This window comes from Fundulus heteroclitus, unplaced genomic scaffold (genome assembly GCF_011125445.2).
Source record: "Fundulus heteroclitus isolate FHET01 unplaced genomic scaffold, MU-UCD_Fhet_4.1 scaffold_546, whole genome shotgun sequence".
Lineage (NCBI taxonomy): Eukaryota > Metazoa > Chordata > Actinopteri > Cyprinodontiformes > Fundulidae > Fundulus > Fundulus heteroclitus.
The window spans coordinates 40,284-61,487 of record NW_023396974.1 but is presented as its reverse complement, the minus strand read 5'-3'; the positions used below and the strand labels follow the sequence as shown (position 1 = coordinate 61,487).

At 40.5% G+C, this 21,204-nt stretch overlaps 1 protein-coding gene across 1 annotated transcript in view; it reads left to right on the top strand.

Annotated features, from left to right (window-relative positions):
• Positions 1–9,582: 9,582 nt before the first annotated feature.
• LOC105933426 (eukaryotic translation initiation factor 3, subunit E, a) overlaps positions 9,583–21,204 on the top strand; it is a 38,384-nt gene continuing 26,762 nt past the window's right edge. Inside the window, exons 1-5 of the mRNA XM_012872963.3 lie at positions 9,583–9,725; positions 14,193–14,310; positions 14,559–14,676; positions 17,813–17,855; positions 19,969–20,073. Coding sequence (XP_012728417.1) covers positions 9,636–9,725; positions 14,193–14,310; positions 14,559–14,676; positions 17,813–17,855; positions 19,969–20,073 — 474 coding nt within the window. The 5' untranslated portion in view covers positions 9,583–9,635. The remainder of the gene's footprint in view (positions 9,726–14,192; positions 14,311–14,558; positions 14,677–17,812; positions 17,856–19,968; positions 20,074–21,204) is intronic.

Sequence of the window (21,204 nt, the reverse complement as noted above, 5' to 3'; positions counted from 1 at the left end):
TGCCCATACTGAGTGCATGTATCTGCACCATAACGTGCCTTTTTTACCTTGGTGCAGCTCTCATGCGTAGAAGTGTAACCGTATGACAGTTCATCTGAAAACCCAAACTGCGCAACCTGACTCGCTCTCATTCGGGTTTCCATACTCCAGAAAACCCCAACATATGGCACCCAGTGTTAGCACATATATATTTTCCTTTTCAGCCTCCTTGCATGAAGAAAAAAAAAGAAGAAAAAAAAAAGAAATATTCCAGAAGAAATACTTCACAGACATTCTATTTTGATTTCTGACAGAAGCAATCAGAGCTGGCAATCTGCGAAATGAACAGTTGCGGCTCAGGAACTGAGGCACGCTGAGGTGCTCCCTGTGGTTTTGAAAACAGTTCCTGTTCCACTGGGACCTCTGTTGCGTTGGTGCTGTACAGTGGGCTGCGGAAAAAAAACGAAGGCAGATGCAATTAGCGGCGATGTTTGGACTCTGCCTTCGAGTGTTTGTTTTGAAATCTGATTAGGTCTCCCGGCCGAACAAGTTGCTTTCACCTCGCCGCGGATAACTCTGCGCAGATGACTTCGAGCATGCTTTGCCTTTGATGGAGTCCCTCGACTGTACCTTTGACCTCATCCACGTCGTGATGGAGAACCCCTGAGAGAGAACGTTGTAACACATCGAAGCTCGGCCCCCTCGCTCTCTTGGTGCTTCGCTCTTGCGGTCCCGGTGCCAAGAAAAATAGTCAGCCCCGTGTTAGAGCAGGACCCCGCTGGTAATTGACGCACACACGGGGCACAAATGCTAGGACGTATGGCTCCCCTGACACCCGGCGAGGTTGCCTGATTACCAGAATGTTCGCTGGAGTACTACCACATGTCCAATCCCACGTGTTGCCATGTTGAATTGAACGACTAATTGTTTGTTCTCGTTAAACCTGGACGCATAGTAAGCATTGCAATACGAACGTCTGCTGACGGCACGCTCCAGAATAATCTGCAGGTGATGGGCTGCTTTCACAAGAGGCTCTAATGGGCTTCCCCATGAGCACGAGCTCTGTTAATCGGAATGCCCGATAAAAGGGGAGCATAAGAAAGGATGCACCTACATCTGAGCCTAAGCTTACATAAGTCCTACACGGTATTATAAGAGAGGGGCTGATTTCTAACAGAGGATCTGGCAATGATCTGCCGATTTTGATAACTCAGAATTAAACACTGAATATTTAGGTTCCCATTTACATCCAAGAATCACATAACTTTCATCCTAAGTTAAGGCAGCTGGTAGATTTCTTTCACTCTGCCAGAAGCTTTTTTTTTTTTTTTTTTTTGCTGGAACTTGGAATATATTTCAACTCAATGAGCTTCTCATCTAAACAAGAGATGATGTGTTTGATATAGGGAAGTGCTGTTGTTATCTGGTCTTACTTTTTTCTCTCTGCTATTGCAGGAGACGATTCATTCGGAGAATCCCAGCGAGCCGAACAAATCCTTTCAGTAGCAGTCGCTGCCAAAAAGGAAAAAAAGCAAAAGGAAGGAGCATAACCACGTGCCATTGCGCATGGGCCGGAACCCGGTAGCATGTGTACAGCGCGGTGTAAGGTTGTCAGACTTCGCTTTTCTTCGCATTTTCAAGCAGAACCACAGAGGAAAGGTGAATCGGTGTATGACAAGAGGAGCAAGTATAGGAGCAGAAGTGGATGTGAAAGGATTACAAGGCCGAGAATTTTGATTTGCTTTCCTGGATCCTTTCTATGATGTTGCAAATCTGTGTGAAGAAAAAAAAAAAAAATCCCTCGTTTGAGCGGTGGAACATATGTTGCACACATGTTGCACCGTGGGCTGCTCACGGGGAATCGGTATTGTTTTCAGCCCCATCGGCCTGGTCGATAACCTCCATCTCGCCGCCATTGAGTGAGACAGTGCTGAAGTCAGCACTGGGCTATGAATCCGGAGGGTTGGCTGCTGATTTATAACCTGACGTGCGCTAGGAGGGAGGCGATGCATATCTAAAAAGTTCACAGAAGAATCATTGAAATTCATATGAGATGCTGGAATTCAGACTCAGCAGAGGGATGCTTGGCTTTGCAGCATTAAATGCCCGGTCATTTATCTTCAGATCCTATTGATTTATATTTTGACAGATATTAGCACAAGGCCAGTGGTGGGTGTCTTTGGCAGTGTCATCTCCTCTTCCTCTCTTGGATTCATTTGTTGACCGAGAAAGCTTTCAGAGAACTGAAGAGTTGAGGTTTTCCATGGAATATTTGGCCAGGGGCTTCAGCGCCCTTTTGAGTTTATCCCATTAAGGCTTGAGGAGTACTTTCTGCAACGCAAACAAGAAGAATGATGGATAACCGTGGTGCATGCAGAAATGCGTCGTTGGTCCTGACAGCATCCGAGCATTGAACCTGGATGTCATGTGTGGTCTGAACCATCACTGTCGGCAACTGCATCATCCTGCTGGAAAAAAAAAAACACACACACACTAATTTGCAGGGTTTCAGTCTGTGGCTAGCTGTTTATGTTTACTCCACTTTTATTGGCTTTGCATAAAGTTTTGATAAGCCTTTAACCCCAACTTCTTTCTGAGCCCCCTGGCAGCATGAGGTAGAGGCTGTGAGCAAATGATCAGTTAGTATTTAGATTGTGCTGAAAGTAAGGAACTTTTAATAGGAATTGGTAATACTAAAGCGGGTACACATCAGGACATACAATTTCTTAGGGTGAATATGTTCTTTTTGTGTTTAACTACCTAAAATGGGGAGATATGCAACGGCATCTACTTGTGTTTATGACAGTGTTTCGCAGAAAACAGCAAATCCAACTAATTTTACAACTTACAACAATCTGAAGGATCTGATTCAAGATGGCATCTGGGATGGCCACCTCTACACTCGCTCATACTTTGTAGTTTTTGTGTATTTTCACTGTAATATGCTGGTATACTGCTGTGACTTTTACCAGAAAGCCATTCCTAAGCATTAGGCAGTCTTCCCTGGGCAGTGTTTCTGTGGTTTTCGATCAATCAAGAGAGTTTTTCTGAGATCCGTGTTAGAAGTGTGGAAGCTCTCTCAGATTTACCGAAGACTTGGGAAAAACATAGTCTAGCTCCACTAGCTGGGACATCATGACACCGCTCCCGACTACATACAATTGCCTGCACAAGCATACTTTGGTCTGCGCACTCCTAATGCCGGGGTTCAAGCTGAGTCGAGTGGACCGCAGTGCAGATATCTTTGGGAAGAGTGAGAGGAGGTGAAATCTGCTATTATACAAACTAAGTTTGGTGTTTTGATGGCAGTTTTACATCAGACATGTATGCCTTACCTGGAGTTTATATATATATATATATATATATATATATATATATATATATATATATATATATATATATATATATATATATATATATATATATAAACTGCAAACCCTTTTATTCACCCAGGGAGTTCTAATAACATCATCCAGGGAGTATAATAACATATGTGCAATAACCTATTTATACATAGAAGTGTATAGAATTGTATATAGCTGTATAACTGTATCTAACTGATTCTACTTACCTACTTTGGCACCTTCTTCTGACTTTTGACTATTGAGCCGATGGGACAAGTGAATTCCTCCATTGTGAGATCAATAAAGCTTATCTTATCTTATCTTATCTTATCTTCTTTGGAGTTTACAAGTTTCCAGCAGCCTGCGCATTGAAGGCTGAAAAACTGCTTGCTGAGCTTATAATAGAAATTAAGAAAAACATCCAGACTTTCTATTCATTGGTCATGGGGTGAACATCCAAAATACAGACAAGATCAAGTGTCCCACCAAAGAACGTCCACCACACTGCCTCCCCTCAACATCCTCAGCTACACTGTGTCTGCTGTGGATCACTTCTGGTTCCTAGGAACCACCCTTTCTCTTGACCAGAGCCGGTCCTCACACATGGACTGTACTTCCTACAGTAACTCGAGAAGTACAACCTTAGGTTTTCTATCTGGCACTCATCTTCTACATGTCAGTAACGATTTTAGGATTTCTGTGGATGGACCTTACACCTCATCAGGTGCTGTATACATTTTTTGATTTTCTTTTGCCCCACATTTTTCAACCTCTCTCCAAAACTTGTGCTTGGGTTGAGTATATATTAGGTCCTATTGGCCTATTTAGTGGTATGGGTTGTTTAATTTTCACATTTTATTATGAAAGCTGTTTGAGGCATCAAATTCTAAACTAATGAAGCAGATGTGTCTTTTACTTACATGTCCGGCGGGAATTTTTCGAGGAGTCTGGTTTTCAACATGTCTAGTTTGACACATAATTTACATATGATTCACAAACGAAGGTTGGCTTTAGAACAGTAAAAACAATCAAACTACGACTTAATTAAAGGATCCCGTGGTGTGTTTTCCATAGTACTCTCTCCAGGCACCTTCTTATGAGGATTTCTTGGTCGAAGAAGAGAAACCAATGCAATTTGGCCATCAAAGCGTTGTTTAAAATACATCAGCTCTTGTCATTTTAGATCTAATTTGCGGTATTTAACCCATTTGGCTGGGTGTGCTGGTTTTGCCTCAGCCAGTGATGGTGTTTTTTTTTCCTTCTTCAGTTCTCAATAAGTATATTATATCAGTGCACACCCCACATTAACCTGTAATCGCACACAATACAGTGCACATATTTCTGTTTCATGGTGGACCGCTTATTAAGTTCTGGTACTTTTGGAAGAAATTTAGTATGCAAGGAGACAAATGTCTATGAAACTGATAGGATTGCAAAGAGCACATGTTTCACAATGTACAAAAATCAAGCAAATTCCAAGAGCTAACCTTGTTATCTTTAACATCTTTGTGGAGAAAATACAACCTTGACTTTATCACATATCGTAACAATTATGTAAATTCCTAATAACCGAGACAAGAAGTCAATCTTTCATAACCCTTTCTTAAAAAGAAACCTTCTGCAAAAAAACAACAACAATATAACTTAATATAATTACTCCCAAAATTATTTAGATTTCAAATGATTTTCTTGCAATGAAGTTTGTTTCTGAAAGAGACCTGTTGTGGCGTTCTGTTAGCTGTGACACCATCCAGGGGAAGCAGCTTATCTCCTATTACCATATAACAGAAGGGATTCCTGGATTAATGTACGCTTCTGTGCTTTTTTTGTGTCTCTTCTCTCACTCTAGGTCAGTCGAGGCAGATGACCGTTCACACTGAGCCTGGTTCTGCTGGAGGTTTTGTCTTCCTGTTATAGGCGAGTTTTCCTCTCCACTGTCACTGTATACATGCTCACCGTGAGGGATTGCTGCAAAGCCTTCGATAATGCAGTCGATGTCCACTGTGGCTAAACGATCTTTCAGGAGGAGTGAATGCTGCTTGTCAAGATGCAATCTGCTGGGTTTTCTCAGATAGGAAGCCTTTTGACCATTCTGTCTGCGTGATTTGATCAAATTTGACTTTGTAAAGAGCCTTGAGATGACATGTGTTGTGAATTGGTGCTATATTGAATTGAAATGAGCGAACATCACTCAAAGGACGACGACTGTAAAAGGATTACCAGTTTTGAAAAAAAGATGTATCTGTTATCTACATTTTATGTAGAAAAAGGCATGTTGAACCTAAGTTGTACCCTTTACTGAGCTTACAGCAATCAAAGCAATCTGCCGAAAGCTTCTTTAGATCTTCCACTGGTATTTTGATTATCTTTGGTGATGAGCTCCAAGTCTTCGAGAATGGAAGACCTCCTTGATATCAACAAATACTTCAGCCTCCTCCACCATTGATTCTTTGCCAGATTTAAGTTGGCAGTCTTGCTTGGTCACTTCAAACATGTTAATATTACTTCCAGTCAGAAAAAAATTAGAAAATGTAAAGACTACTTTAAACTTAAATCTCCCAGAGTTCTGAATAATTTTCACCAAGCGACTGGAAAGCTTGTCAGACTTTATGGAAAGATAGACAAGGTGAAATAGCGTGCAATCCTAGAGTAAAAGTTGTCAGAGGCTTCAAAATATTGAGACTGGTTCTGAAGGACTCTCCCTTAGCCAGTGCTACAAAGGAATGGTTTATTTGACAACACATATGTACAGGTTGGCACTGGCTCAGACAAAGCCTAGACCTAAATGCAGTTGGGAATCTGAGGCAAGGCATCAAGATTGTTCTACGAAGTTTCTTGGGCTGCTCACTGGGGATGAATACAAAAGCAATGTCCTACTTTTAAGATTCCTGTTTGTAAAGATATCTGGAAAATGTTGAAAAAAAAAATGGGAAAAAGTTCAAAGTGAACAATAAATACGTCTCAATTTTTGTGCTCCTATGCAGACAAGGTTAAAGCTGCCAAAGGTATGGATAAGGTAAGAAAAGATAACTGAGCGACCTCTCTTGAAGAAAACTGGGCAACACAGAAGAACTTTCGGTGGGGTACAAGCTGTATTTTTCCCCCGTTTTCATTTATGAAAGGGCTGCTGCTGCTGCTGCTGCTGCTGAGCGAAAGCTGGCCATTTCAGAAGCACCCAGTAAAACACCAACAGGCCACAGAAAGTGCTGTCTGCTGCTCATGACTCATTTCTACCTGCCAACAGCCAGAAGAGAGAGAAGTGAGGGTTGAAGTGAGAGAGACTCCAGAGCCAACAAAGGGGGGAATTGTGCAGGGACACGAGACAGCGCAGCGGGGTTGTCAGGAAAACAAGGTAGCAGTGAAACCTGTTAGAGATGGGCCATTTAGAAGCTGATATTGGCTGCTGTCAGCAGGATATGGTTAACACATGGCCACCTTTATGTGTCAGCTGCTGAAAACAGCGAAGACAAAGAAGGATGGTCCAGAGTCACAGTGAAGACATTCTAACCTTTTGGAAAAGTCAGGCGGATGGAAATGACATGGTTGTTTTCATTATAATTTAGCAGCCTCGTGAGTGGAGGAGGGGGGGTGAGGGGGGGCAATGGGACTACATTTGGCCTCAAAGGGATTCAGCCTCATAAAGAAGTTTTAGGAGCAATATCGTTGGTGTCTGGAGGAAAGCCTGTGTTTTTATTCCCAACAAAGTGTTCACTTGGAACGCACCGTCAAAAAGGAAATATTTCACTCCATCGACACCGCAAAGGAAATTATGGGAGTTTTGAAAGGTTTACAAGTTACATTCATGCATCCTTTGGAGAGACCTAATGGAGTAGAAAAGAAAAAAAAAATAAATCAAAACAACGTCATTCACAGTTAGAACCAGCAGCAACGTTATAAGGCAACAGACTGAAATGTTTGTAAAACTGAAGCAACTTTCTTTGTTTTCCCCTGAGCTAAATGTAGCATTATCCCTAGCAAACGCCGACTTTGCCGGAATCTTCTGGGAACATTCTGTCTGTATGATTTAATTGAATTTGACTTTGTAAAGTTTCTTGAGATGACATGTGTTGTGAATTGGCAACAGGGCTGGACGATATAGAAAAAAAAAGATCATATGGATAATATAGAGATCATGTTGATTGATACCGATAGTTATCAAAAAGTTCAAAACATATATTTTAAGTGCAACTTTGGCCATTTTATGCTGTTGGTTAATTAAGAAAACTGAATTCAAATGCAACCCTTGATTCAACCAACTTCTTTTTTTTTTACCAAAACTGCAATTTTTATAAAAATAAAACACATGCTCTCTGAACTCATTGAAGGGGGCGGAGTTTGGTGACAGAGTGCTTGTATTTGTGATTGGTCGAGAGGATGTAGCGACTATGGTATTAACTTACATGATAGGCTAGAATGCAAAAGGAAGGGAAACTGTTCCTTTATTTAGCTTTTTACTAACACTTTTTTTCTTTTGCACACACGTCTATTGATCAATATATATTGTTAATGAATTATCATCCATCCCTAAATGGCTCTATATAAATACAACTGAATGGAATTCTGAATATGGTAAATCGTGTTTAAACTGCATATAACATTATGGTGATGTTCCCTATATGTTTCAAAACTAATATCCCTTCAAAAACCATTTGAGAACCTTTAGGGGATCTTCCCTAAAGGTTCTCTAAAGGTTAGTTTCAACACTAACTTTCAAAATAAATTTCCCTAAAAGTTCCCTGGAAGTTAACCACGACTTTCTCCATGGAATCTTAAGTGAATCTTAAGAGAATATTCCCTTAACTGATGGTTCTTTGAAGTTTTGTTGGTACGGAGCAAGCAACTTTCAGGGATCTATTAGCATTGTTCCCTTTTGTAGAATGTTTAGAGAACGCTCCCTAAAAATTCCTATCCTCCTGACTGTAACCGTCAGGGAATGTTATGTTACCAGAATGTGTTTTCAAGATTAAACATTTTGTTAAATGTTCCCTGAAAAACTTTGCCACGGTTTCCTAGTGTGACTTTAGGAGAACCTTCAGGTGATGTTCCCCTGAGGATTAAACAGTGTCTCACCCTTGTAGAACATCAGCGATGCCAGAATGTAATCTGAAGGTTGTAAAATCATTGACCCTCGGTGAACATTCCTTCAAGGTTTTCTGTTGGTTGGTTTAAGCACAGCCAATGGGGTAATCTGAGTAAAATGTAAAGAACATTCTAAAAATGTTTCTTGAATATTTAGAGCAAAGTCATTTTCATGTACCCAAGAATATGTGTTATGCGCCTCGGTAAAATTTCTTGTTTATCTTTTAACTAAAGTGGACACCAGCATTCATAAGAGACCAAAATATCAGCCAGAAAGCAGAGGAACAGAGAAGTGGTCTGTGGTCACCACCTGCAGAACTACTCCTTTATTGGGGGGGGGGGGGCTCTCACTAATTTTCTATAGTTTCTACCTGGTGTCTATTCCATTTGCACAGCAGCAGGTGAAATTGATTGTCAATCAGAGTTGCTTCTCAATTGGACAGTTTGAGTTCACAGAAGTGTGATTGGCTAGAGTTATATTGTGTTGTTTAAGTGATTCCTTTATTTTTTTGAGCAGTGTACTTGTTCAGAGATGGAAAAAATTTTTATATTCTAAATGGTTTGGATAAAAAATTCAGTCGGTATACAGGTAGTCGACTTTCTTTTTTCATAAGTGTTTTTCCATTGTACCTGTCATTAGCCATGTAGCATTTATTTTTCATTAGGAAAATCTATTATTTGTAGAACACTATTTGTATAATATTGTAATTATAATATTTTTCATTAGGAGCTCATCGTAACCAAGTCAAACTACCAAAGGAAATGTTAAGATATTTGACAATGCATTTTTATTTTTTTACTTTTTACAGTTGAAAAATAATAAAAACAAGCTTTTGTATAGAAAGTGTGTAAAAACATTGGTAAAGTTTAAAAAAAAGTTATTTTTCTGGAAATACAAGCTCTCTCTCTCTCTCTCTCTATATATATATATATATATATATATATATATATATATATATATATATATATATATATATATATATATATATATATATATGCCAAAACATTTAGCAGAGAATTTTATTAATTACACTAAAATGAAACTAGCGTCTCTCTCTCTCTCTCTCTCTCTCTCTCTCTCTCTCTCTCTCTCTCTCTCTCTCTCTCTCTCTCTCTCTCTCTCTCTCTCTCTCTGTGTGTGTGTGTGTGTAAGGATGCTCAGGGTGTCTCTGATTGGTCAATCCTTCTGTACACAGCCGCATCACACTTCCACTTCCTTTCCCCGACGCAAAGATGGCGGAGTACGACCTCACCACTAAAATAGCCCACTTCTTAGACCGTCATCTGGTTTTTCCCCTGCTGGAATTCCTGTCCGTCAAAGAGGTATGAACATACATCGATATTAAAACAATTGTTTTCTGTTTTTCGTGGTTTCAACCAATTAAAGTGTGTGATTTAGATAGCCGTAGACACCGAAGCACGCCTAGGAGTAGATGGCCACATTTTCTTCCCGCGTGTCAAGTGTTTCCTCTTCAGGCGGAAAAGAGGGAAACCTGTTTTCAAAGTAAAAGCACAGTTCGGCATTTTAGAAAGCGGGCGGGAACTATTTGAAAGGAAACAGTGGCGAAATTAATCGTTTAAACATCAAATTGTTTAGAGGATGAAATGTATCCATTAGACCGAAAGAAAAAACACTTCAGTTAAACGTACGAGAAACGCTTAAGATATCACCGAGCTTTTGTGTGAAGGGAATGAATCGGAAGTTCTTACAGTAGCTATATTAGCTTTACACTAGCATCCACAGTTAGCTTGTGAAAATGCGTCTCTTGCTCCTTCTAACTGATGAATATTAGTCCAGATATGATGTGGAGCTTTTATCCAGAGTGTCGTGAGGCAAACAGGAGCTGTTGCTGCACTAGAAGGGATGTTCTGGACAACCTAGAATCAAACCTAGCATGAAAAGGCTCAACAACGCTAACTCTTAGCCGAGGCACTAGTTTTACACGCTCCCCTTACTGCTGGGTGATAGTAGTTTTTCTCAGTGATGTTGTTGCCAGCTGACTCTCGCCTGGTTTGCTTTGACAAACTTAGTTTAGGCTCATTCACAGATTAACATCTGCTCCATTTGTATAGGCGACATTTTTGACCTGGAACGAATAATGAAAACACAGGGTGTACGTCTGGAAAACGTGCTTGTACGTTCATGAACGCAGCATCTGTTAACACGTCTGTGTTTTCTCTCACCAGTAAAGGGGATATGGTTGTCCTGATTTATTTTTAAATATGGTTGATCCACCTGAAAACATTTGCTGTTAGTTTGTTTCCGTGTGAACAAAGCCTGCACAGGTCCTTTTAAAACATTGGATATTGGTTTATTTCTGCTTGTAATGAAGTCCTGTCATCAATTATAGATACATTTATACAGGTGGACAAATGGCTAATATATTGTAATTTCATAAAACCTAGGTCTTGATTTAAATTTTTGTCAGATGACTTTTAGGAAGGACAATAGATTGGGAGTGATGTTCCAACTGTAATAACCTCCTACTGGTATTTATGGAGTCAAATAGGTTTGATAGAACTTTATTGATCTCACAATAGATAAATTCACTTGTGACATCGGTTCTTGTAAGCAACAGAAGGTGCACAAAGGAGGAAAAGGTGCATGAAGTATATACAGTGCATCCAGATCTATACAGTGGATGGGAAAAATAAAGATATTTAAGGTCACTTATTTACATATATACAGTAAATATGATCACAAAGACATCAACAGTTGTCAAAGCTGGTGTGACAACCCAAAACGCACCTCTTATCACTCAGCTGATAATGTAATTCTGTCGGGATTTATGTTATTGTACCAAAGGGATTGGAAATAATGAAAATGTCGGTGTCGCAAACACCTTTTAGCTCATCATGCTGCTGAAATGGCTGTGGAAGAGCAAAGCACAGGTATGGCATTAAATCTCGGTTTAACGTTCTCCGTTGCTGCGACGGATTTCCGTCAACTGGAAAATGAGATCCACTTGGTTTCATTTAGATTTTTTTTATTCAAGATATTCAACTGAAGCTGCTCTCAGCCAATGAAACCTGGCAGAGCTGCAACATTGGCCAATCAGAAAGAGAGTAGGGCAAGTCTTTGCAAAAGAGACATCTACCAGTCTGAGGTTTGTTGGTGTTCCATCATTTTAACTTTTGATTGGAAGAAACTCTCCAACTTGCCACAGGGGGCATGAATGAAAGTAGTGGTCGTCAAAGGTATTCTTTTTTTGGATGTAAGCGAACCAACAAGTCCGAAAGTTTGGCAGATTGAACGTCTGAGAACAATTCCCTGGGTAAGCGTGTCTATCGCTGCTCTTGTTAAATGAATCAGATGACAAGGCCACCTGTGACCTCTGTCAGTGTTTATTCCCTCTTTCCAGTAACTTGGCTGATAAACACCGGTGACCAACCAGGGATCTCATGGTTCGCTATCATGTTTTTATCTAAAACACAAAGAAGAGTGATGCGCTAGCTCAGGCTAAGTTAGCATGACACGCTTATTCTTGAAGAAGGGTCAGATATCTTCCATTGACGGTGGGGGTATAATTAAATGGAGATGGGCTTGGCTGAGAGAAACGGACGAAAATGAGAAGACTGACGTGTCGTGATGCAAAAAACGTAACTTACCAAGTGTGTGTATGTGCATAATATGCCACCAAATACGCATGTTTTCTGCAGCACCTGTGAAACAGCCACAGAACCGACTCACCTGTATCCATGGCCGACCGTGTGTGTAACCAGAAAGTTTGCACATGTGCGTTTATAGCCGAGCTTGACCTGTTCCTCACGCTGTCCCAGGCTCTGGTTGACCTGATCAAGTCGGTTGTTGAAGATCAGACTCCACTTTCCAGACTGTCAGTATGCACATGCCTCTTATCTCTGCATCCATAGCATCGATGCCCACTATAAAATGGAATTGTCGGCCAAACAGCAAAAACATTAATATAAACCTAAACATTTATAGTCTTTCATTTGTATGATCAAATTTTAAACTCTGTCAAACTAGCAAATAGCTGGAAAAACATAAAATTTGAACATGTTAAAGGCAAAATTAATTTTAAATCACTTCCCTGCTGTCCTCAGTATTTCAGTAGTGTGGTTTGTATGAGTTCTTCTTTTATTGTCATATAACGCTTTATTTATAACCACCTTAAGATCACTCTATGGATAAACATGGCACTAAATAAAATAATAATTAATTACAGCAAATAATTTGAACTGGCATTCACTTGATCAGATGTGAAAGTAAGAAATGTACATAAGGACAAGGCTGTGGTTGGCCTAGTATGATCATAGGATGGATTTATATTGAATGTGACAGGGAGCCAGAGGTGTTAATGTACAGGAGTGAAGTAGATGATGTAATGATGAAGCTGCTGTCTTTTCTACTAGCTGCAGTTTATGGAGGGTTTTCTGGGGGACAGAGAGGGAAGGGAGATGAAATTTTAAAGTCGAGAGGTGAGTGGACTGTGAACCAGTTTGGTAAAAGTGTGAAAGAAGAACTTGATGCTGTGAAGATGAAAGTTAACCAGGTGATGATGTGGATGTGGAAAGTGAAGGAGAGGATGGAGAGGCTGTCCAGTATGACACCAAGGCTCTGAAGCTGGAACTTGGCGTAGGGATATCAGCTGGCCTCTTCACCGTCTGCAGTGCAGCAGCAGAAGCGAGTCCCTTTACTCATGTTTATAGTCACCTTTTTAGAGCCCAGATAAGACTTCACATTCAGAAACGAGGCCAAAACACCGTGACCCACAGGATTTACAAGCAACTTTAGAAAAAACAAGCCGACTTGGCAACAGGGCCAGAAACCATTTCACTCGATGACCGTAGCTATTAGTAGTAGCTTGGTACCAAATACACTGAGGACACGTTTACATCGTCACATTTATGACACCCCACGGCTTCTGTGATCATTGTTACGTGCTTAACTCAGAGGTTGTTTATAAAGCATTTAGAGCGCCACAAGATGGTTCACCAGTGTGAATATTATACACACTGGGGCTTTAAAATATAAATATAAGCTATATGATTAATATGAAGTGAGAAAATCAGTCAACTTGTTTTTTTAGAAGGGTGGGTTAAGCCAAATACTGGCTAAAGGGTGAGTGAACAATAAGTCACACCATCCCATTATTAATTGCAGATGTTAATTATAGCCAATTAATACATTTGTTAAGGTTAAACATAAGAATAACTTATAACTGGACCTTCCCTGATTAAACTGTATTTTCATACTTCATCTTAATTTGCTACCACAAACTTTTTATGCCTTGTCTTGTTGCACCTAGACACACACGTAGGATATTCTAACCTACTTCATTTTACCAGACAGGTTCCGTTCACACCAGCCACATTGGTCCACTTTAAACGGCCCAGAGCTTGTTTCCTCCTTTGGTCCAGGCCGGTGTGAATACTTGTATGGAATGGGCTATTGAAATGTTTAACTCTTCATCACTTCTGCGGCATTAACATCTCTGGAGACACAAGGAAACTTTTAGAAACTATAGATTGAAGTAAATATTGGCCCAGCTAGTGACGATGTGAGTACAGCGGTAATCCTCACCGGGACAATCTGGGGTTTTAGTACAAACGAGATTCAGTGTTGAGTCGAGCTCACCGTCAGCCATTGAAGGCCCAGGCCGTTCATTTAGTTGGAATATTCTGGGATGGTGCAGCAGAAATGTGAGCAACTTAATCCATGGCTATAAGAGAAACTTCTTGTGATTCACAGCGATGTAGAAGCTGGCAAAGCTGGTTCTGCTTTTTCACGAACACCTGTCAATGTTTCTCAATGTGCTGCTTTTACAGATCTACAATGAGGAGGAGCTTCTCCGTGGCAAACTGGACCTCCTTAGCGACACCAACATGGTGGACTTCGCCATGGATGTTTACAGAAACCTCTATGCTGACAAGGAAATTCCCCATAGTAAGTGCTGATGCTTCCTGTATACACGCCGCTTAGCCCTGTTTCCCCTAAGCCAACACCCACCAAATCATTCAATCCAGTTAATATCGCTTGATAGACATCATAAAAGGCTACTGCTGGGCGCCACTCACTCCATTCAGCATTGATTTAGCAGTAAACTTTTATTTTACAGCCCTGCTCAGGACTGGGTGTCCAGACTGTGTAGATACTGCTGTAACTAATATCTTTCTTTCTCCTGCTCTCTCCAGCTCTCAGGGAGAAGAGGACGGAGGTTGTGGCCCAGCTGAAGCAGCTGCAGGGGGAGACGGAGCCGATCGTGAAGATGTTCGAGGACCCAGAGACGACACGGCAGATGCAGTCCACCAGGTAAAGCCTCTGATTTCCAACATATTAAAACGTACGCTGCGGGATTTATTTTTTTGTCTTCTTCCAAAAACCGTCAGATGCTTGCTTAATTTCCATCTGATGCTGTTTGGTGTGAGAGCGCTAAATCTATTGGCTATTGGTGATCTTCGCCAAAGATATTCTTGTGGTTAGAGCGAACCCGGCCGAGACTGGCTGAAATCAACTTTATTGCTGTGGTTTGTATTATTTGCTCTGGTTTAAAAAAAAAAAAAAAAACTGGATCATATTTTAATTTTACTATCCTTTGGGGCCTTGTGAGGGTATTTTAACCTAATGAAAATATGTTTCTGTTCCAAAGACATGTTGGTTTAAAATACATTTTGTAGCTATTAAAACGGGTTGGTAGTTTGTGACCAGTAACAAAAAATAGAGAAGTGTTTTTATTTTTTATTTTACCAAATGTTGACGTGTAAGATAAAATTTTCTTTGTCAGGGATGAATGATCTCTGCCACATATTTGGGTTTGCAACACAACAGGAAAGTCACGTTTGGTGTCCAAAAATCCGTCTCTCACGCTGACGGACAGTCCGGCTCTTTATTTTGTCAATACACTCTGAATTAAGTCTGATGTTGCTTGATCTGTATTTTTTTTTTATTTTTTTTTTATCTTGTAATATGTGGATATTCTGACCTGCAGAATGGTCTGTTGGGGTTATTAAGGAGAAGCATTATAGTTGCACTGACTGACAAAATAAAATCCAATTTCTTTGTGCAACTTTTTCATTAGTTACCCAATGCCTTTCTTTATTCTAGACAGATCCAATTACCATCCATTTTAGATTTGATATCATTGTTAGTCTATATTCAGTCCACCAATAAGACACAATAAAAATAACTTAAAAACAGAAACGTGTTTAATGATCAAGTTTATTTTTATTGAGATAAGACGAGCAACTGTCATTCCTACTGCTGCAAAAAGGATTAAAAATACAGATTATTACGCTTATGATGCATGGGATGTTGTCGATGTGATTTTGATTCATACATATATGAAGATATATGTATGTTTAATGTTAGTTTTTGTGTTTCTGAAGTGCAAAATATTTAGCCTTTTTGTCACTTAACTCTTTACATTGTAACACTGGGATGACAACAGATATGGTTTTCACCTGCAAATATTTCCAAACAGCCAAATGAATCTGTTTTGCTAAAGATGCAAACGGATAGTTGCCTATCCTTCGCCGGCTGACTGAGCTTGTGCAGTAACAAGTGGGGGTGGGGCTACGATACTTTACACACTATACAGCCAGAGAAAACCTGACATGCGGCTCTCATGTCAAAGACTTAAAACCTTAGAAACCATAGACATTATATACGTAGACGCATCGTTGGGCGGGTTCTGCCTCTGCTGCGATGCGTCAGAGCGTCCGCCATCTTAAATGTGGCAAATCTGCAGTTACTCAGTCACTTAAACAGCATCAGAGGGACTTTAATCTCTAAATATACTTTGTATTCGTAATATTTTTATTTTTGTAATATTGCAAGTTTATTTTCGTATCCCTTTAGCTTCATTCTCCTGAACTTATTCTCCTAAAGAATAAAAATATTTAAAATAATCTAACCTGGCCCTATTACTCCAGGAGTGAAATAATTCTGCAAACTCTGACTATTCTGGAAATGTTCCCTCTTAATCCACATAATGACGTTTTTCTCATAACATTACCACTTTTTTTTTTTTTTTTTAACCTTTATTGTCCTAGGTCTTTTTTTCCTCATATTAGTAATTTTACCTCTTTAATACTCCCCCAAAAAGTCTGTTCCTAAATTTTCCTAAAGACCACAATGTTTAGATTTAACAAATTGATCCTTATATTCATAACACATACACACATATATATATATATATATATATATATATATATATATATATAGATATATATATATATATATATATATATATATATATATATATATATATATATATATATATATATATATATAATCACACAGCTATTTATTTGGCTTATTTATAATACTTGAAAATCTATATATGCACATCTATGTCTAAATACAATAGTCTGTACTGAATGCAAGCTAAAAACTTTGAAAAAGAATGGTCTTGCACAGCTTCTTCCTAGTGTTGCCACTCTGCAGCTTTAGTGTGTCCAGTTTGCAACATGGTGCAGCCTTAGTTTATAGAAGGCAGATAAAAGTAGTGAATCAGCCGGAATACATTTCCATGCAGCACAGGAATGAGGAATCTTCTCTGATCCACGTTCACTACAACAGAAGTTCACTTTTTTCTGCCACATACAATATGGCGCTGACGTTGATGTGCGAACCCGCGCCCAACGACGCGTCTGTTAGAAACTCTGTGATGGGAAACTTTTCTGTTTCTTTCCCCCATCCAAATGTGTGATGGCTGTGTGTCTGTGTTGGTACTCCAGTAAGACTGAACACAAATCCAAAGCAGAGTCTCTGGTTTTGTTGGATGGTTGGAGGCGCTGTGCAGAGAGATACACGTGCTGCAGTCGCTGTCTCTAATCAATCTTTGGAAACGTTGTTCTGCAACACACAGCGGGTCGCCATTCCACACACGGGGCAGAGCAGCGAGGCGCTCGTACAAACCGCCCAGCTTGAACCTCGGAGCATTCTTGCTGCTTCAACCTGGCCTGCAACAGCGAGGAGTGCCTCAGCCTCAACGAAATCCATTTAGCACAACACGCTTACGTGCCAGCGAATGCACGCTCACACATTCCCCCTTTTTATAAAACTGAATTTACCCTAGAAAGACGCATAGTTTGGATGTGGTGTCCACATAAATAGAATTTTTTGGTCAAAGGCGAAGTAGTAAAATGCGTTTGGGATACAACAGTGTCGAGGAGCCAGTGCATTCCTCGATTTTTGACAAACCCAGAGAGACACAGAGGCTGTGCCGAGGAATCAGTCCTCACTGTATTCACTCGGCGAACATCTCAAGCCAAACCAAATCTAATAAACAGCTCATCACACACATCTGAACACTTTCCTCTTGTTTTTTTCGACCACAAGTTGAAGAGTGCACCTGGATGAGGCTCTGAACGGCAGGATGTCGGCCAATCGACGGCTGGGTCTGAACGGCGTCTAACTACAGGAACTGTCTTTCTTTATTTTCCAGGGATGGACGAATGCTCTTTGACTATTTGGAGGAAAAGCACAACGTAAGTCGACCCGATCTGCTGACGCCTCACTTCTTGCCTGCGTTTCCCATGGCTCCGGGGTGAAGCCATGGTCACTCCAGGGGCAAAGTGGGAGGGACGGGGCCGAGCGGGGAAGCAGCTGAATTACTTCCCAAAACCCTTAACTCATTTTCGGGGTTTGTATGGCTTGCACAAATTCTGCGGACATTTACATTCTGTGGTGAATTGTTAAGAATAAACGGAATAGCTCGGAAACCCGTGGATAGAACCGCAAGAATGCCGGAGGTTCTATATTTACCCTGATGTCGGGCCGCTTACCCTCCCCTCCATCGGTCCCGTCCCACTCCGGTATCCTGCTGACCTGCACGCTCTCCTCGGTGCACCTCCGCCCAGTTCAGGCGTCGGTTCTCCGGACCTGTTGTTGTAAAGCCGTTATTTTGGGCTGGGTGACATCAGCGGGTCCCGCTGACACGCCGCACATCACCAAACACCGTCACATAAAGGAAAAGCAGCGTGCTGGAAGCGACGCCCTGTGTACATTTGTTTTCTCACTACATTTTACACGACCACCGCTCGCCAGTTTGGAGCAAAGAAAACAAAAAGTCTCCCGTGAGTTAAAGAAAAATCCCTCTGGTGGGATATTCTGAGGCAGTGGTTTCTACGTACGATGCCTCGCTGAAGTAGTTACACCCCTTGAACCTCTTTACGTTTCGTCATACTTTAATGCCTTTTAGTACGTTGGAGAGCAGCGCATGATTGTGAAGCTGAAGGAAAAGGATAGATGATTTCTTACTTTAAGACTTATTTTTTTTAGGGATGATATCTGTAAACGCCTTCAGGTTCAGCTCCTTCACCCCCGATACAAGCGCTGGCCTTTAGAAGTCAGTTCGGCTGACTTTGTTAGAGAACATTAGCGAACCATCTGCATCATGAAGAACACAGACAGGACATCAACAAAACCGTGGTGAACTGAACAGTATAGTTAGTTTAGAAAGCAATACCCCAAGCTTTTAATATCTCACTGGCCACTAGTTAATCCACCGGCCAAAGACGGAAAAGGTCCGGTTCAATGTGAAGCTGCAGAGATGTGGCCGTCCACCTAAGCTGGCCGGCCGGCCAAGTACACTGCAAAAACGGAACTAAAATAAGTTCAAATTTTCTTGAAATTTGTGTATTAGTTCTTTATTTGAGTAGGTAAATAAGATAATCTGCCAATGGAATAAGATTTTTGCACTTAGAATAGGAAGAACTCATCTCCATCAACTTATTTCAAGTGCATTATATCTAATTATCTTATTTTAGGATTAAAATTACTCCTTCCATTGGCAGATAATCTTATTTAGCTGCTGAAATCAAGGACAAATACACTAGTTTCAAGAAAATGTTACTTATTGTTAGTTCTGTTTTTGCAGTGTAGATCAAAAACACAATGAGCTTTACTCGCCACGTTTGTCGGCACAGGCGAGTATTTTGACTAAGTCTGCACATCATTGGGAATACTGTCTCTACAGGGAAGCATGGAGGTGGCAGCGCCTTACTGTGAGGTTTTTACTTTAAGGTTAGGGAAGCTGGCGACAGATGCTGGCTGGAAGGACGAAGATAAATAAAATACGAGAAAATGTCTTAAATGCTTCAAAAGGACTTGAGACCACAAAGCGGTTCACCGACCCAAAAACACCCGGAGCCACGGCTGCAGCAATAAGCTGGCTCTGCAAAGTACTGACACCAGGAGAGCCGAAAGCAAATCTGTGCCACACTTTTCAGATTTTTATTCATTTAGAGAGATTTCTCAAACAACGAATTAGTTTCCTTCAACTTCTCAATGATCAGCTGCTTGGCGTTGGCCCGTCACTTTGGGTCCCAGCTAATGCGCTGCGGTGCCAACACATCTGGGGAATCATTGCAGTTTAGGAGATCGAATCTGAAACCTCCTTACGCGGTAGATTTTCTGAGAAGATACACTCAACACTTTTCACCGTTTACCGCCGGCTTCCATACATCTGACAGCTGCACGGAATTACTGAGCAAGCACAAAGTTTAAATTGAAAACGGGCTCAAATGTTGTTTTGCTTGGTCTGACGGGCGTCCCTGTGCTCGCTGTGATATTAAAACAGCTGCTTTCTGTATTCTGAAGTTCCGTCAGGAGTATCTGGACACCCTGTACCGATACGCCAAGTTCCAGTACGAGTGTGGGAACTACTCCGGCGCCGCTGAGTACCTCTACTTCTTCCGTGTCTTGGTAAGCTTTTCTCACACACGATGGACTCAGTTCCAGAGTTTGATGTTTCCATTCCTCACTTTGTTGAACAAGATGGCGCGCGGCCTCAGTTTCCTCTGGGATGTACGTTCACCTACTCTGTCGTCTTCCATTTAAAAACAAAGTTCAATTTGGTGGCCAAAGTCTAAAGTTAAGACACTATTCGATAGTTTTTGTTGAATAAAAATGAAAATTGATAAGTATTATTTCAGTGCAGACAAGAAGACACGACAGGCCTTTAGTTTGTGTTGTCAAAACTTGCCATACAGCTCTAGTGTTCAGGTTTCACAAATAGACGAAGATGCTGGAACCACATGGACGAAGATCTCCACCTGTTTAGCACGGTGGTGGTGCTGTCATGCTCAGGCAGCCTTCAGCTGACGGAGGCACAGCTCACTGTTAAGAGTAGAGATCTACAACAGCTTCCTGTTAAACTGATTTTCATTATTTTATGCATGGACTGGAAGACATTTGTCCTCTTAAACAACAACGCAAAGGAGTTTTATTGATCTGACTATATGGATAGTTGAGAAAGTCGTTTTTTTAGACTTCATTGTTTGTAATCCATAATGTCCGTCAATGCTTAGTTTAAGTCACATTCTTAAAATAGACATTATTAAGGTTTTATTTTAAATTCCTTCCGTCTGTATTGAAAAATATGCTCTTTTTTTTAGACACTGGATTATTTGGAAACTGGATCATGATTGTTATGGAAATCGATCAATACAAACGTAATATTTAGATATTTGTCCATATCATCCAGCTTCAGTTTCCAGTAAATTAAGTTTCATTTAAAAAAAATTAGGCTTCAACAGTAAAATCTGTGAAAAACAATGAAGTACAGAAAAAAACAAACAAACCTGTAAATATGTAAATGCAACCTGTGAAAACCGGCCAAATTAAAAAAGGTGTACTTTATCAGCACATGTTAATCTGCTTTTCCCTAACCTCAAAGCAGGAACTCGTTAGCTGTAAACTATTATCCATTTTAGGCACAGAAGTTATTCATAGTCTAGTTCTGCCATTATTTCCATTCCTTCAGTCAGAACTGAATTGTTTTATTTTAGCTGGGTTCTATTTTTTTTGTATGTGGAAGTTCTGCCAGATGTTATC